The 19,257-nt window shown below is 28.9% G+C and overlaps 1 protein-coding gene and 1 long non-coding RNA gene across 2 annotated transcripts; one reads left to right on the forward strand and one right to left on the reverse strand.

Moving 5' to 3' along the window:
- Positions 1-10,054: 10,054 nt before the first annotated feature.
- Positions 10,055-10,566, reverse strand: LOC140920625 (uncharacterized). The gene is made up of 2 exons (XR_012163358.1): positions 10,462-10,566; positions 10,055-10,329 (listed from the first exon to the last, which is right to left on the reverse strand). It is a non-coding gene; the product is annotated as an uncharacterized lncRNA (long non-coding RNA).
- A 1,910-nt stretch (positions 10,567-12,476) lies between these two features.
- Positions 12,477-13,609, forward strand: LOC101514172 (uncharacterized). The gene has a single exon (XM_004506192.4). It carries the CDS (start codon positions 12,703-12,705, stop codon positions 13,132-13,134), a length of 432 nt encoding a protein of 143 aa, XP_004506249.1. The 5' UTR covers positions 12,477-12,702; the 3' UTR covers positions 13,135-13,609.
- The last annotated feature ends 5,648 nt before the right edge of the window (positions 13,610-19,257 follow it).

A 19,257-nucleotide genomic window follows, 5' to 3' on the forward strand; every position in this document is an offset into this window, starting at 1 on the left:
TTCTTCTTCATCCTGTTCATGGTCAGAAGAGGTTTGATTTTGTGCCTGGGAAATAAGATTTTGAAGAATGTTTGAATCAATTTCTTGTTTTTGTTTAAGAGTTTTTAATTCTTGTTTTACAATTTTAATCTCCTCTTGCAGAGATTGAATTGTGACATGGGCTTGTGACTTTGTTCTTTTTCCTAAGATATTTGTTAGGTCATAACTGGTTTTAGGAAGTAATTTTGATGAGGATGTGGAAGGTTGACTTTGTTTTGACTCAAAAGTATTTAATAGTTTTCCTATTATTTCCTTTTGAAGTTTTGTATCTTCAACCTGTTTTATAATATCAAGAATTAGTTCTTGATCCTTTGTTAAAATGTTAATTTATTTTGTACTAGCTTCTGAATCGCCAAGAGAGTCGGAGGTTCCTAGTTCATCAAACTGTAGGGGTTTATCATTTTCAGATGAACTTACTTCAGAGTCCGTGGCAGTTTCTTCTTCAGAAGTTTCTAAAAGTATTGCCTTTATTTTTTGAATTATTTGTTCATCGATTTTTAATTCATGGAGTTTTTTGTTTCTCTTGCAATATCTTGAGATGTGTCTGTTGAGACAAACTCTCTATTTTAAAGTTTTGATGAAAATAAACAAAGGTTAATTAAGAATGTTAATTATGATTCTAAATGTTATGTTAATTTAACTTGTGTTCTTGAGTGATTTTAATTAAGAGCAGAATCAAGCAAATACAAGAAAAGACAACAACAAGATCATTCTGCATCATAAACAGAGAATGATCTTCAGCTTCACCGAACTATCTATCACAACATGTTGTTCAAAGTTTATCTACATCATTAACAAAGAATATGCTCAGGAAATCATTCATATCTAACAAGTACATGGCAAGGAACAAGTACAAATAATCCAGACTCAAAAAGGATATTTGATCGCAAAGATCAAAGAGTTCAAACATGGACAAAAGTCATGACGGCTTAAGAACTCCAAAATTCAAATGTCAAGAAAACTTGATCAAACTGGGTATATGACAAGACAAGAACAAAGGAAATACAGAACATTCAAAACGGGAACTCCAGAATGATTATTGAAGCTCAAGAACGTTCAAACTGATAAAACCAAGAACGTTAATCATTCTCCGTTTTCTGCACATCAACAGCAGCCTTGCATCCTCTCTGTTTCAGTCTGCAATTCGATTCAAATCTTCTCCAACCTCCTCTAGCTACACTCAAGACTCAAGACAGATAATGTACCATCCAAGATCAATGAAGAAATGTCAAAGAAAGGACAGAAATGCTTTCAATGCTAAAACATCAAAAGTCAAAAAGCTGTTTTCAAAGCAGCATTATTTTTATTCTAAAAATAATGTTTTAGTCAAAAAAGCATGGCCTCTCCAACAACTATTTCGTACATCTCCAGCCTATAAATAGAAGGCCATTATCTCAGTTCTAAGCAAGAAATTCAAGTGCCAAGTAATCAACATTATACAATCACACTTAAGCTTGAAATTCTGAAAAACAGAGGAAACATTACTTTCTGCAAATCCGCAAACCAGCCACTGCTGCTCATTCATATATCAGTTGCGAAATTGTCATTAGATACTCTGTAAAGAATCTATTCTCAAACAAGAGTTGAGTAATATCAGATTCTGTCAAAATCAATCATTTGTAAAAACTCAAACTATAAGAGTTTCGTTATAGTTAGTTTAAGATTGCTTCCTATCAAGGTTAGATAGGTGTTGTGATTGCTTTCTGGGTGGAAAGTAATTAAGAAAGAAATAGATCAAGGTTGATTTATTCTAGGTGTTGTAAGATTAAGAAGGTTCTTCATTTTAAACACTTAGTGGAAAATCTCACAGTGTGAGGACTGGACGTAACCCACGTTGGGTGAACCAGGATAAATCTTTGTGTGGTATTCTCTTTCCTTTCTCCTTCTTTATTATACTGCATTAATCATTTGATATTGAATTTTATATGGCATATTTTTAATTCAAACCCCTTTTTTTTTTATATTGCAATATCTTGAGATGTGTCCTGTTTGGCCACACTTATAACAAGTTATTTGTTTTGAAGTTTGAGGTTCAAACTTCTTTTGGAAGGGTTTTTTCTTGTAAAAATTTGGTTTTCTTTGATAGTAAGAATTTTGGGGTCTAGATTTTTTATAGAACTCAGGTCTGTCTGGTTTGGTGAAAGATTTTGTGCGGGGTTTTCTATAAGGTTTAGAAAAAGACCCTTGACAGTCTTTCGAAATATTTGTCATGAGTATTTCAAATTGTTTACAAAAAGAACCTAGTTCTTGTTTAGTCCTTTTCATTTCCCATTTTAGATGTTTTTGGAGTTTTAAATCTTGACAGATTTTCAAACCTTCTTTTTGAGTAAAGCTAACCAATTCCCCATAAGTTAAATGGTTATATGGGATTTGGTTTACCCCATAGACTTCTTTGATTTTGTTTCTAACATTTTCTCCTAAAAGGGTTGGGAGTCCTGCAAGGAATTTCTCCTTCCAGAAAGGTTGGTTTGAGTCTTCTCTTAACATGACTCTGGTTAGAAAAGTATTTTTGTAATATTGGAACTCGGAAAGTTTTTTACATCTAAGGTTAGATAAGATTTCTGCATTTTTGTCTTTTAAGTGTGATGGATCACCTATGAAGTGCAAGCTAATTGTGTGTATTAGTGTTGCTACTGCATCAGGTATTGAGTTTCCTATTTCGTCGAGGATAGGAATTCCTTCCTCTGTGGTTTGAATTGCGTTCAAAATTTCTAGGTGTTGAGAGGGAGTGAGATGGTAATCCCACCATCCTTTGAGTTGGCATGAGAATCCTGCTATTAGTAGTTCAGCTATGGCTTTGTCAGGTGTATATTATAATATTTATATTGTAAGCTCATAATTTATGGCATGTTTTGTTACTATATACTTAAATGTTTGGTTTTTTTATTATTAGTTTAAAATAAAAAAAATTGTATTGATAATTGTTTCTTTTTTACAAAATAATTGTTACTATTATTTTTTACCATATGTTGTTACGGGGGCTTTCATTATTTTTTCCACCCCTTCAGTTTATCACGTTTTTCAATTTCATATTTAATTTTCATCTTCATCTAAGTCACCCCCAATTCAATTCCTTTTATACAATTTCCCATACTATTAATTTAAGGAATATATTGATATCAAGTTTTAGGAAATTATGGTGGTAATGTATTTTGTTAAAATTCTAAAGTTTAATTTGTTGACATAAGTCAAATTTATTGTAAACTAGGATGGAGCTCGTGCCAAACATGGACGAGATAATTGTCTACATAAATTTTATTGGATTAGTTTTTTAAATAATTTTAATTAAGTTTAAATCATTTCAATTTAATTTTTTTTTAGATATATAGTCATTGATATTATATTTTAGTGTTTACATGAATAATATGATAGATGTTATTCACTATTTTTTTATTTTGAGTCAATGATATTTATCAATTTAATCTATATATAAATAAATATCATATAGATTGTAATATATTATATAATTTATTTTGGAATATATTGATGTGATAACACTTAAAAACATAAATTATAATAAGTTTTTTGATTGCTTCTAAAAAACAATAGAGTTTTTTGTTGTTGACCAAATACATAAGCAATTGGGTCAATGTAAATTCTTAAATAAAATTATCTAACAATTCATTACAGAGAATAAACATAAATATTGATTTTATATCTCATAAAAACATAAATTATAATAATTTTTTTAATTGCTTCTAAAAAATAATGAAGCTTTTTTTTTTGGACCAAATACATAGGGAATTAGATCCAATACAAATTCTTAAATAAAATTATTCAATAATTCATTATAGAGAATAAACAAGACATTATTTAATTTAATATGCTTGATCAAATAATTTGTTGTAAATTAAAGCATACTCTCATGTCAAATTTATTGTAAATTAAAGCATGTACTAAAATGTTAATTTAATATGCTTGATCAAATAATTTGTCATCACATTATTTCGATAAATATATTTTTGTATTTTGGAGTAGTGTAGTTTTATGGCTGTATTTTTTTCTTTAACAAGTGTTTTTATGGTTGTGGTATTCGTGTTCAATAAGAATTGACTTAAAAGAGGATCATTTCAACAATTAAGGGTAGCAATGGAAAAAAAATCTGTATTTGTGAAGATTACATATGAAATAAATAAATAGATAATTTGATTATCGATTAGTTAATAGATATGAAAACGGATATAATGATATTTGTACCTTGATATAATAGTATTTAATTGTAAATTAGTTAAATTGATATGTTATAATATTTTTTGTTTATGCATTAATGTATTAATAGTTTTTATGATAATATTGTGTCATATATTTTCTTTATTTATTAATGTATTAATGTTTGTGTTAACATTTTTTGTGTTGATAAAATAGAGGAATTTTTCACATAATTGCCAAAAAATAAATTATATTTATAAGATAATATCTACGAAAATCCGTTAATACAGTCATATATTAAAAATACAGATAGAGTATAAATATAATTTTTATTCAACTAAGTAGAGTAGAAGAATAGTAGTATCGGTTCTCATAAATACCCCATTGCCATCACTAATTAGGGGTAAACATAGTTGGACGAGTTGGAATAATTTTTTTTAGGTTTAATTACAATTTTGATCCCCCTATATATTTTAGTTGAATCACGAAAGTAGTTCTTCCATTTTATTTCTCCTAAGTTTTGGTCCCCATACAAAATTTTGGTTCAAAATTTGACGAATTGTCATTTTTTTAAAGTCACGCCACACTATTTATGATGATAGATTTCAAGTACAATTGTTGCACCACGAGATCTTGAGAAATAGTGTGACTTAAATAAACGCAAAAAAAAAAGTGAAACTTGATCAAGTTTTAGACCAAAATTCTGTTTGGGGGACCAAAACTGATAATAAATAAAATAGGGGGACTATTTTTGCGATTTAACTAAAACAAGGAGACCAAAACTGCAATTAAATTTTTTTTTTTTTATTGAAAAAAATCATTTGCTAAATTCCTAGTGAGACTGTGTCTATATCCTACAAATAACTAAGTTCTTTAGGTTTATTTGGGTGCTTAAGCAAGGGAAGGGGAGGAGAGAACTTTAGAAAGAAAAAAAAAACTAACGATTTAGTGGAAGAAAATGAGATTTTAGGAGGGGTGACTTTAAGCAGTCTATTTTTTTTCATAATATATAAAATCTTTTAATTTAGGTAACTCAAAATTTAGGTAACTCAAAATATGTAAGAGGATTTTTAACTCTAAGATTTTTCACCCTGAATTTTTTATAAAAAGAATTGTACTGGATTATAATTTTAGAAGATTTAGATAATTTCTTCAAATATTTTCTATGATGTTATGATACTCTAATAAAACAATATATTAATTATAATAATTCTATATAAAATTATACTCTTAAATAAGTTGAAATATTTTTCTCATTTTCCCTCCTAGTCCACCGTTCTCTTCACTCCCAACTCTCAAACAAAACTTTATGCGCATGGAAGATAATGCAAAGTATGATTGTACCCATTTCGTGATGGGTCTTTCGAAGTTAATATTGATGACTTTTTGTTTGAATGTAATTTGAAATAAGTTAGATTATTTTAATATCTCTAACGGTGAACTCAACATAAACATATAAATCAGCTGAAATAAAAGAGTCAATATAAGGAGAAAAATCCTCAATCTAAATTGAATCTATTAATCTAAAGTAAAATGAACTAAATGATGGGTATAAAAAGTACAGTCAGTCTGAGAAGAAGAAATATTGAATTTAGTAAAAGTATATGTTACTTGATTGGCTTCACGGTGAACGTGGGATAACTTATAGTGATCCAATATTTCAAGCATATATTTTATATGAGTGGCAAAATTATAGCATAAATGTCTACAAGAACAATTCTTTAGAATTAAGGACACCACTAGAGCTGTCAAAATGAGTTAGTCCAAATGGGTCAGTCCGTCCAGCCTGCTAAAACACAAGACTTAGGCCTAATAATTTTATTTTGATTTTCTCCAAAACTTTTTAGCATGATTCGAATAAACCTGTTACTCATTCAGATTAGCCCGTATGAGTATCGGGTAGACTGCAACTTGTATAACCAATTTTTAAAATAGTAAAATTGGTCTACAGAATAAAAGGTCCAAAAAAGATCCAATCATCTTAGCTGGTTATATATATTATCTTTTGTGATATAATATCATCTTTAATTGGTTATATATATTTAACAATCACTTTCTTTATTTTGTAGAATAAGACAATGGCAATGATACAAATCAAAATAATCTAAGTGGACAATCATCCAACACTTTGGAAAATGTAAATATTGCTCAAGGAGTCTAAAAAGACATATTTAAAAGTCACATTAGAACTATTTAGCACTATATTTGAATTTGATTTGAGTTTGGCTTATGTTAGACAAATCTAAACTCATTTGTGGTATGCTAGATAATATCTCTAAGTTGTTTTGGACAATTAAAACTTATTTTAATTTGTGTGTTGTTTTGAAAAATTTGAATTGATTTGTGTTAATTGAAAAATTCAAACTTAGTTTGTATATAAAGAGTAAACCATAATTTTTTTTGAAATGGGCATGAAAAAATATGGACATTTAAATTGATTCATATTTAATGCATAAGTAGTATACTAATTTTTTTTTAAATGGGCATTAAAGAAAATTTTCAAATTAAAAGAGTCGTAAAGAAATTAAAAATATAATGAATCAAAAAATATTATAAAAAATATGTGAGTTACCCGTCCAACCTGCAACACGTCTAAGTCCGGGTTTGGGTAGTATTTTATCAACCTTATAAAAAAAGAGCTTTTTGGCCTGGTCCGATTAAACCTACAACCCGTTCGGGCCAGTCTGTTTTGACAGCTTTAGACACCACTACTTGAAAGTCTGGTATGATATCAATGTTTTTGAACTCTTTGGAAAAGGCAAGCTCCAAACCGTTCTAGATATTCCAAAGTTTTGCCATCGAGATCGTGTACACTGTAAGACATAAGAGTGGCTAAAGATGAAAATATTAGTGTGATCACGAACCACTTCTCCACAAACTGTCATTTCATTCGAATTTCAGACTGCACTATCTCCATTGAGAATCATCCAACCATCCTCTAGGTAATGTCAAACAAACCAATTCTAAGGAGGAGCCAACACACCTCCAAGACCAAACAAAAACATAAATGTCCATAAAAATTTTAGAACAATTTTTAAAATTAAAGACAATGTTACTTGAGAATCTGATTTAATATCAATATTTCAGAACTTTTAAAAAAAAGTCAAACTCCAAATAATTATTTTTCTTTTCTTATTATTAAAAAATCATTCTTTATTATTTTTTTTATTTATTCTCTACTCATTTTTTTGGTTCAATTAGTAATTTAATTTAACATCCACTGTGAATATAAAATAGTTTTCTATATATACTTAATTATTAAGATACTTTGAATGTTAATTTCCAAAATAACTATATAAATATCTTTTCAATGGAATTTATATGTAAAACTATTATTTTTAAATTAATAATAAATATTAATTAAACTCTTAATTTTTTTTACTATATATTTACACTTGCATTATCATATTTTCAAGTAATCTCACTTTATAATTTATAACTATAATCTAAAACTAATCTAAATACTAAATTATGACGTGTGTGTAGTTTTTTCTCGTCTTATTGTTAAAGTTAAATAACTATGGTCTTTTAAATTATTTTTTATATTTCTTTTTGTTTTTGGTTTTTTTACAATATATATTTTTTTTGTTTTTTAAAATTTATTTTTTTAAAATTTATTTTTTTAAGATTTATTTTTTTATTTTTTATTTCATTTTAGTGCTTTAAATTTTTTTAAATTTCACATTGAATTTTTTAAATTTATTTTTGTTTTATTTTGTTCACTTAAATATCATATAATAAATACTTTAATTTTTTTTTTTTTTTGTCTATTTCTCATTTGAATTTGTCAAATGTTCCCTATGTTTTTTCTTGAGTTCGATGCCTAATCAACAAAACCTAATAAAAAGTGAGAAACAGTTGACAACACTGAAACAAAAAACTAAAAGAAATAATCAAACTGTCTCACATCTATATATTCAAAACAATAAAGCAAAGATCATATTTTGACAAATTTCACAAATGTCACTTAATTAAAGTGTTTAAACAAATATAAAGTTTCTATTAATAGAAATAATTTAGTAATTATTATTTTGCTTTTGTAATTGAAAAAAGAGTGGTTTAAAAAAAAAAGTCAAATTAATATTTGGGGAATCATAGAACAAAGGAAAAATGATATTTTTGCAAGTTTTACAAGTCTCACTTAATTAGAATCTTTAGGCAAATATAATTTTTTTATTAATAGAAATAATTTAGTAATTATTAATTTGTTTTTCTAATTGAAAAAAGAGTAGTTTTAAAAATAAAAAAGTCAAAATAATATTTGAGGAAAGATGATAATTGACACACGTGTTATTTAAAAAGTCTAATATTTTAAACCAACAAAAAGGAAAACACTAAACATGCGTGATTTTAAAAATTGTTCAATCAATATAAAAATTCTTCAATGTCCGAAGCAACCTTTTAATTTTTCATAAAATTTCTTTAAAAAAAAATAATGCATGCATAATTAAATATGCCCTAAGATTTTTTATTTATTGAAAGTTGAAAGTTTACTTGGGGAATTAAAAAATAAGGCATGCAATGAATTGTAATTGTCATTGTGCATTTTTTTTAAGAGTGTGCATGGAAGAGTGGTAAATTATTTGATTTTTTTTCTCTACAAATCTAATCTTAATTTTATAATTATCAATTTTATCTCAATTCTATTTTTATCTATCCTCCTCTTCATTTTTGTTTTGTAGATTCCACTGCTGGAAGAGGAAAAGAGTTGGTGGCTTGATAGTTTCTATATACTTAGATATTTTTTGTGGTTGAAAAAAAACATTTTAAGTTAGTTTATTAGTAATGTGTGTTTATTTTTTCAATTGTGTATTCTTGTTTATCGCTTCCTATTTTTTCTTCTTCTTATTAATGAAATGATAAGTTAATTTTGATTATACTAATTGATTTTGTTAGAGGTTAATTTTGTTTGTTTGTTATCTTTTGTTTTGTAGTAGAAATGTTGGATTGAGTAATTGTGGCGGAATAGTTTGATTAAAGGGTTTTGTAAAGATAGTATTGGATAAATTTTTTGTGAATGTCATCTAGTTTTCAGCTAGAAAAAGTGATTATGTAAAGACCGATTAAAGTTTATAAAAATTCATTTGTTTAATTCACTACAACATTTTTGCTCTGTAACAACATTTGAAAAATGTTGGCAACACACAGAAAAATGTTGCCAAAGAGAATAGGCAACATTTTCCGGGCGTCTCATGCGAGCGTTGCCTATTATCTTTGGCAACATTTTTCTCGCACTTTTGGGCACACTATTTATAAATGTTGCCTAAACTATGGGAATATGGAACAATTTTTCAACACGTCTAAGGCAACATTTTTCAAGTGTTGCCATATCTGACAACAATTGATAAATGTTGCTTTATAACAATACATTGAAAACATTGATAAAATGTTGCTAGAGCTTATAGGCAACAATTTTCAACTGTATTCATATATACAAAATAAATTTTTATTTTTCTATCATATTAATTCAAATAATAAATTAGACATTTTGTCATTATTTTATAATAATAAATTTAATTACATACACAAATTGAACTAAGGAAAACATAATGCAAATTTAACACAAATTATTAACAAAGTTGTATTCAAATAAATGGTAATAAACAAATTGTCTAAGATTAGTAACATATATAGTAAATAAATAAATGGTAGTATTCAAATAAAGTTTAATACTTAAAGTACTAAGTCTAGCAAAATATATAGTTTGTTGAAGTTTTGATGCTTCAATCAAGTACATGCCTAGTAAAAAAACATCATCCAAAAAAGCATAATCTAAAATCATCATCTAAATCATTCAGGTGTGTGTTCTTCATATTTAGCATCTACGTTGTCCTCTTCAAATTTGTCATCTATGTCATCCAATAAATGGTAGTATTCAAATAAAGTTTAATACTTAAAGTACTAAGTCTAGCAAAATATATAGTTTGTTGAAGTTTTGATGCTTCAATCAAGTACATGCCTAGTAAAAAAACATCGTCCAAAAAAGCATAATCTAACATCATCATCTAAATCATTCAGGTGTGTGTTCTTCATATTTAGCATCTACGTTGTCCTCTTCAAATTTGTCATCTATGTCATCCTCTTCAAATTTATCGTCTTCATCGTCAACTTGAAATAATTTATCATCATTGTCATTGTTACCTTGGTGATAAAAAAATAAAATAATTGTTATGAAAGACTATAATACAATATCATCCTTGTATGTATAAAAATAAAAGAGTTAAGAATCCAATTCATATTCAACAAACCAAATAAGCTAGGTCCTAAACTTACCAAAAGAGGAATAATAGCAAATACAATGCTTTAAACAACAAATCCAGTAAGTGTCCACCGCAAACTACTTCACTTTTCTAGCAAAACAACATTACAAAATTTAAAACAAAATAGTCCTTAAATAAAAAATCCAAAATCCAAAACAAGTATCAATAGTAGGTTCCAAGTGTAGTTACCTGTCAATAATCTTGCTCCAATCTTGCAAAAATGTTGACTGCTTTTTAGTACTTGTCATCTAAGAAGTATAAATCAAAAATTGAAGGAAAGACACATAAAGTGCTAGAGAATTTCATGAAGTTTAAAACCAAATACAAAGAAAGAAGAATTAGTCTTCTTTTTTTTTAAATAGCAAAAGATATATAAGGTTCTTTATAATATATTCAGTACAAGCAGTACTCTAACAATAGAACATTACAATAAGTTTTTTTTTCCTTTCTAATAAGGCCATTTAGAATCTTAGACCAAGAACTAGATCACCCAACCACAAATACACCAAACTGAAACTTAGAGTATATATACACCGTATAGGTGTATCTCAAACATTTTTCTTAATTTTATTATGATTTGATTTTGCTATACAACTAGTTTCATTATGTTTAAGAATTGTATTTGTAATAAAATATATTATTTTTAATATTATGATTTGGTATTAATACTTTATTACTTAACTTTTGTTAAAACTAGCTTGAATTTTTTATATTCAAATATATGAGATATGTTGAGTTTTTTCTCTTACGTTTTTCAGATTGACTATTTGTATATTTGGGAGAAGTTGGCGTTGGATTGCACAAATGTTGAATAAATGTAGACTTAATAGTTTAAATTAAATGGATTTAGATTATGAAATATAAATATATCTTTACCGATTCTCTTAGTCAAATGCATACGCTCTAAACTTCTTCTAAATAAAAAATTATTATTATCTAAAATAAAAATATAAGTTATTATTAATATAATTTATCTACGCACTAGTTTAAAACTTAAAAGATAAAAATAAAATAAAAAGTTTGTAAGGTATCAAATTGAAATTAAAAAATGATATTGTTGACAAACATTTTAAGAATAGATGTTAAAGAATTAAAAGTAATAAATTTTGGGTTGAATATGCCACTTTCCTATAAAAAGATTCAAGATAATAATTTTGGATTAAACACACAACCTTCAAGATGATATTTCTATATTAGATTCCCTATCATGTATTATTACTTTATTAGAGCACTAGACAACATTTACACTAAAATAATTTAGGTTATTTGTACTATTTCATTTGTTTCACAATGATTCTCACTTTAAAAGAGAAATTGTTTTCATAATGAATAAATATCATTTTTAATATTTTAACTATTTTTTCCCCAAATGTACCTTATAATCACAATGTACAATACTTTCTATTTAATAAAAATACATTACTTTATATAAAATCATTAATTTTTTTATATATATAGTATATAATTCATCTAAAATAAACAACTTACTTTAGAGAATAAAATGACTGATTTCAACTATTAAATAATAAATTAAAAATAAATATTATAAGTACATCACAACCAATCATTAGTTTGTTATAAGAGTAATATTTGTTTTTATTTTAGAGAATCTAAATCCCATTTTAAAATAGACTTCAATTACCTATAATAATAATAAAAAAAAACTAATAATTACACGGTGGATATAATCTTGATTGAGATATTTAAATTCAAATTTAATATTTAAAATTATAAAATCAAATTATCTTATTTGAAAAGTGCGATCATTACTCAACCCTCCTAATTGTGGTGATTGTGATTTCCTGTTCTTTTAAAAAAAAGAGTAATAATAAAGTGAAGATGTGATGTGATTATTATGATTAAGCAACCACTTAAAAGTAGTGGCATCAAATCAAGATTTTCTTTTTTTGTTTTCTGACGTCGACATCGAACGAAGTTAAAAAAAAAAAAAAAACCACAATGCAATATCAGTTATTTTATTTCTAGATGAATCGGTAAATACTAAATACCATTAATCCTATCATTAAGAAACGGCGTAAGCCACACAAAACCTCCCATAGTAACACGTTACAATATTTGCCTAAACAGACCCTCTCTATTCTATTTCATTCCTATCCAAATATAAATATATTCTTCTTCTTATATCTCTCTCTCATTTCTCTTCTTAAAAAAAAAAAACAGAATCAATCATCATGAAAATATTACTCTCTTTTTCTTGAGAATCAATAATTATAATATAATTATTCAATCTCCAATGACTAGCCACGTGATCATCCATCCACAGCCGCCAAAGCGCCGTCAACGGCGCGGCGTCGGTGAAATGGCTGGAAGCGGAGCCGCAGAGTGCGCCGCCGTTTGCTGCTGCTGTCCCTGCGCAGTTTTCCATGTCGTTGTACTAGCTGTTTACTCCGTACCGGCGGGGCTTTTCCGTAAGGTAGTGCGTCGAAGACGACGCCGTTTAATGAAAAACGGCGTCAAAGTTGAGAAAAACGACGTCGTTTTGTTGCAGCGGCAGATGTCGAGCAGCGTCGCTGATAACGTCATGAGAGTTGATTCGTTGGAGGATCACTTCATGAAGGATCGTGCGGCGGATGAGAAATCGGAGGAAGTTGCGTTGGAGACGGAGATGTGGTCCCGGTTCGCGGGAACCGGGTTTTGGAGAAGTGATTCTCAGCGTCAACCCTAATTTGAACAGCAAAACGGTGTCGTTTTGTGCTTATATGATAAGACAATCGAATCCAACGGTGGAGATCGTAATTTCGGCAGAAGATTCGTTTGTTTGATTGGAAATGGAAATAGTATAAGCCAAATAAGATAACGACGTGTTGATGATTGCGGAAATATCTAGAGTTTGTTTAGATTAATAATAATAATAATAATAATTAATTTTGTGTTTGAAAAAGTTATTAAAAGGTTTTGATAAAAAAACTAATGTAAATATTTTATCTGAAAATAAATCCGGAAAATTATACGGAGGAAAATATGGGAATGTATAGGGCAACATTCTCAATTTCTTATGCTTGTTTGCCCTATCTGGGTATATGTAGCGTTTTGTATCCCTTTTAGTATTGCCAACTATCAATTGAGAAAAATGTTTGTTTGGATTGCATATATGTATGGTCATTATTATAAAGATTTTTGAATCTGTATTTATTATGTTACTGTTGCTGTGTTTTGTTTTTTTATTGCGACTGCTTTGTGATAGGCCATAGAAGCTAGTACAAAATTTGTGTAACCTTGTCTTTGGTTGGTATACAATTAGTACTACATGATATCATATTGTTTTAGCCAAAACAGGGTTCATATTATCAATCTTATCATTATATATCAGCGGATAACATAAATATGGATTATATGGATTTTCTATTAATATAAAAAGATAAATATGGATTATATGGATTTTCTATTAATATAAAAAAAGGTTTTATATCAATATATTGTTTTGGCTAAAAAAAGGTTTCATATTATCAATATTATCATTATATATCAGCCGATAAATATGGATTATATAAATTTTCTTATAAAATTAATTTACAAAAATTCAAGAAATCCTATTATAAAACTAATTTACTAAAATATTTTAGAAAATGTGACCACGTTTTAGGGATGTGACGTTGTAAATGCATTTCTTATTTTACTTTTAACCAAAATAAATATAATAAACAACAACTTAATTATATTAATAAAATATCACAAAATATATTATTAAAAAACTATTAAAATTTAATTAAAATATCTACCTAAATACTTTATTTTTACATCTAAAAAGTTGTCGAGTTCAGTTAAAAATATAAACAATTCAAATATTTGATAGTTTTATATGGATTTTAAGGAATAGATTTTTTCATTTTATTTATTTATTGCTTGTTTGATTTGTTGTCGATATACAAAACCCAAACCTATCAATTCATTCATCTACAATGAATGACATTATTATTATTATTATTATTATTATTATTATTATTATTATTATTATTATTATTATTAATTTATTGTTATTATTATTATTATTATTATTATGTTTGGACTTGAAGAGCAAATCAAGGTAATTACTTCATTCAAATTTAAAAATAAAAAATAAATTTCATTCATTTTTGTTGTAGTCAAAGCCGATCTAAAATTAAGGTCACTAAAGCAAGGCCTCCCTAGCAAATCATTTTTTTTTATTTAATAAATTTTTTTAATATAAATTTAACATTAGCAAATATTAAATTAACGGAGATAGTAAGGAGGGGAGAAATATTTATTATAAATAGAGAAATCATTTGACAAACATTGAACACATTGATATGAGAAATATTAGTTATAAATTGAAAAATAGATAAGTAGTAAATATATTACTAACATGAGTTATTGGATTGGTGTATATATATTATTTTCTTTTTCAACTAAAACATGGAAATTTTTGCATGAGTTCTATTTCATTTTTTGAAAAATATAGAGAAAATAGATTTAAAAATTCTATTAATTTTACTAAAGAAATTTTCTATAGTTATTAAATAAAATATTAACAATTTATTTATTTATTAATTTTAGACCTCGTAACGTGTTGGATTGGCGTGGTTGTAGCTATCTAAAAAAACCGATTTACATATAATCTACCTAAACCTTTAATAAATAATTGAGAACTATGATGAGTATACGAGATTAGATGAATTCGATGACCTCTTAGATATGGAATTGAAAATATTTAAGTGAATATGATTAATTAAAATTTAATATATTATTTTTTCATTTAATATATTTTGTGGGATTTTTTGTTTAAAGAAGATATGTGTGTAAGGTCACATTTCCAAAATGCTATATTAATAATAAATAAAAAAACATTTTTTTCAAACATCTTTGTTACCTAACATGTTAAAGGTTTAAAAAGTAGGATATTTTAATATATTAATTTTAAAGTAAAATATTTTAGTTTTTTTTTTGAAAAATAAATATATGAAAAAAAAATTCCGAGAAATACAATTAGACAAATGAGCAAAGTGATTAAAGTTAGACCAATTAGGAGCAAACCTTTCATGAGATGAGCAATTATATTACCAATAATTTATCGAACTACTAACAACATAAATTTCATTGAGGCATAAATGTAAGTACTGAAAGGGTAGAGGAAGGAAAGAGGAACGTTCGAATGAATGATAATAAGGTCCAATATCTTGTCTGAAAAGTAAGTCAGTAAGTGCAATTATAGTGTGGAGGGATTTGGCTCTGACTTATCTGCTTTGAGTATTTTTGGCCAAATTTATTATTCATTTTAATCAAATTTTATTAGTTTGGACTGTGTCAAAACTCAAATTTATTCTATTAAATTCAAATCAGTCCAACCCGATAATAAGCAGGTGAATTTGCAACGGGTCATAAAATATATGCCAAATTCAAAAGAAATATATAACTAAATAACAATATATTTCATGAAAATTTATTACTTCGACTAAAAATTCAAAAACTTAGACTAAATTGTAACACTTCTAAATTCAACAAATACAAGTTTATAATTATATCAACCAAAATAAAAAATTTAAATTCAGTTTTACGAAATGGATTCGTAAGTTTGAAATTATAAATCGGTTATTCGAATCAAACCGCTTGAGGTTTGGCAGAATGGGTTCTGATTCAATCCAAACTAAAACAAAATCTATACTAAATATTTCAAGTTGGTTTGGATCATTGGGCCAACAAGTACACTCGTGAACATCTGTTGCTAAGGATATGAGGTATGGGACAATAATGGATTCTTCTATCTGTTGGAAATGATGAAATATAATTGACATTGATGATGGCTTTAATGTGTGAATTGAAAAATGAGAAGTCCCACATTGGAGGGAACACACTCATTTATGACCTTTATAAGGAGTTAGTTTCACAATTGGGTTGGGCCCCAAGGGGCACCGCAATTTTGTGAAGGAGGGAGAACGCAAGCAAACGGACCACCACGCGCGCGCCGCCGCCCGTCCGGCCGGTTCGGTCCGGGTTGTGGTGTATTAAAGTTTTTTTAACAGATCGAAATTAATTATTTATTTAATTAATTAATTGCTTGCGATATGTCACATATTACGAAACTGCCATCCACAAGGTCAAAGTCAAAGTTCTGATTCATTCAAACCCTAAACAGACTAGTCTCTTGTGCTTTGCTCAGTCAAAACCCTAATTTGACTTAGCTTCAGATGTTTGCCACGTCAAAACCCTAAAGCTGAGTCTTTCCCACGTTTTTTACTTTTGCCCGGTCAAGGAGCCTTGTCAATCACGTTTCCTATTTCTGAGGCACTCTCCTGGTGGCCAGTAAATGGACTTCGTGCTCCTTGGATCCCCCCTTTTTCTCAGATCCAGTTGCTGAACTCATCTATAAATAGAGAGCTCACTTCACTTGGAAAAGCACACCAAAAGCACTCCGTATCTGAGGCTTTTCTCACTATATTTGAGTAGCCTCCGTGCTATATTTGAGTGTCAGTCTATCGACTGGCATACAGAGGGTGTAATTCTAGAACGGTTTTCTACAGTGTAGTAGAACTCCGATACAGTGAATCTGGGCTGTTTTATCATGGGGACTTCGTGGTTGATAGTCTGCCTTGCACAATTTTGGGCAGTGCCTCGAAACGTCTTAAAGAGAGCGACCTAGTCCGCGACTCAACCCAGTAATATTTTCGGTGGCATAAATTGTTTTCAAAGGTTTTCGAATTTCAAAAACAACAATTTTAAGACGTTTTCGAACTGCCATGTCTATCGACGAAATTACTGGGTCAGGTTCATCTGCTTCTGACTACAACAAACCATTTCGGTTTGAGGGAACTCACTTCAAACGATGACAACAAAAGATGCTGTTTTTTCTAACCACGAAAAAGCTTGCCAACGTTTTGAAGGATGATATTCCGGTTGTACCAGAAAAAGGTGAACAAGCTGAAAAGGATAAAATAGCTGCTGAATTAACCCTATGGGAAAATAATGATTACTTATGTAAGAATTAGATTCTCAATGGACTTGCTGATGATCTGTATGACTACTACAGCTCCGACAACAATACTGCTAAACAGGTTTGGGATGCTTTAAAGAAGAAGTACGATACTGAGGAAGCTGGAGCCAAGAAGTATGCTGTAAGCCGCTACCTCAAATATCAGATGACAGATGACAGATCAGTGGAAGCTCAGTCTCATGAAATCCAGAAAATTGCTCACGAAATCATCACTGAAGGTATGTCCCTAGACGAACAGTTTCAAATTGCTGTTATTATTGACAAACTGCCCCCTGCTTGGAAAGAATTTAAAAATTCTCTTAGGCATAAAACTAAAGAATTCTCTCTAGAAAGTCTGATAACCCGCCTTAGAATTGAGGAGGAATCTCGCAAGCAAGACCAGAAAGATGAAATTCTTCTTGTAGCTAATAACAAGAAGAAAAAGCCCATCGGAGCGGTTCTGAAGCCAAACGGCAAACAACTGAAGAATCAGAACCGTACTTCAAAGAACAGCAACAGGAATGGGAACCACCAAAGGGTCCCAATTGCCAGGCAGCCACCACCTCCTAGAAATGGCCCCCTTTCCTTCTCCTGCTACTACTGTGGGAAAGAGGGTCATATGGCACGCAAGTGTAGGTACAAGCAAGGCGCTGTAAATCAGGCCAACCTGACCGAAGAGCAATTCGTTGCAATGATAACTGAGATCAACCTCGTTGATGGATCAGATGGATGGTGGATAGACACTGGCGCCTCACGCCATGTCTGTTATGATCGTGCTATGTTCAAAACATACACTGCTGCTGAAGATAAGAAAGTGCTGTTGGGAGACTCCCACACCACTAATGTTGCTGGTATTGGAGATGTGGAATTAACATTCACATCAGGAAAGACCTTAATTCTGAAGGATGTGATGCACACTCCAGAAATAAGGAAGAATCTGGTCTCAGGGTTTCTTCTCAATAAGGCAGGGTTCACTCAGTCTATAGGGGCAGATTTGTACACCATTTCTAAAAATGGTATCTTTGTTGGGAAAGGGTACGCCACTGATGGCATGTTTAAATTGAATGTTGAATTGAATAAAATGTCTCCTTCTGCTTACATGTTGTGTGATTTTAATATTTGGCATGCTAGACTCTGTCATATAAACAAACATGTGATTTCAAATTTAAGTGTTTTAGGCTTGATTCCAAAATTATCTAAAAAGGATTTTGAAAAATGCGAATTTTGCAGTCAAGCCAAAATAACTAAGAAATCCCATAAATCAATTGTTAGAGAAACTGAACCTCTAGAATTAATACACTCTGACATATGTGAGCTTAACGGAACGCTAACCAAAAATGGAAAACGTTATTTCATCACTTTTATTGACGATTGTTCTAATTTTACTTACGTATATCTCATGAAAAATAAAAGTGAAGCGCTTGACATGTTTAAAATATTTGTGACTGAAATAGAAAATCAATTTAACAAAAAGATTAAGAGGTTTCGTAGTGATAGAGGAACAAAATATGATTCCGGCATGTTTAAAATATTTGTGACTGAAATAGAAAATCAATTTAACAAAAAGATTAAGAGGTTTCGTAGTGATAGAGGAACAAAGTATGATTCCGGCATGTTTTTCGTAGTGATAGAGGAACAAAGTATGATTCCGGCTTATTTATCGAGTTCTATAAAACCCAAGGAATTATACATGAAACAACTGCACCATATTCACCTAAAATGAATGGTAAAGCTGAAAGAAAGAATAGAACTCTTACTGAATTAGTTGTTGCTATAATGCTTAATTCTGGTGCTGCTTCTCATTGGTGGGGGGAAATTATTTTGACTGTTTGCTATGTTTTGAATAGAGTTCCTAAATCTAAA

Source organism: Cicer arietinum, chromosome 6 (assembly GCF_000331145.2).
Source record: "Cicer arietinum cultivar CDC Frontier isolate Library 1 chromosome 6, Cicar.CDCFrontier_v2.0, whole genome shotgun sequence".
In the NCBI taxonomy this organism is placed as follows: Eukaryota; Viridiplantae; Streptophyta; class Magnoliopsida; order Fabales; family Fabaceae; genus Cicer; species Cicer arietinum.

What these genes read in the sequence shown, in the direction of transcription:
- LOC101514172 (XM_004506192.4), top strand. Translation starts at nt 12,703, where the DNA reads ATGACTAGCCACGTGATCATCCATCCACAGCCGCCAAAGCGCCGTCAA.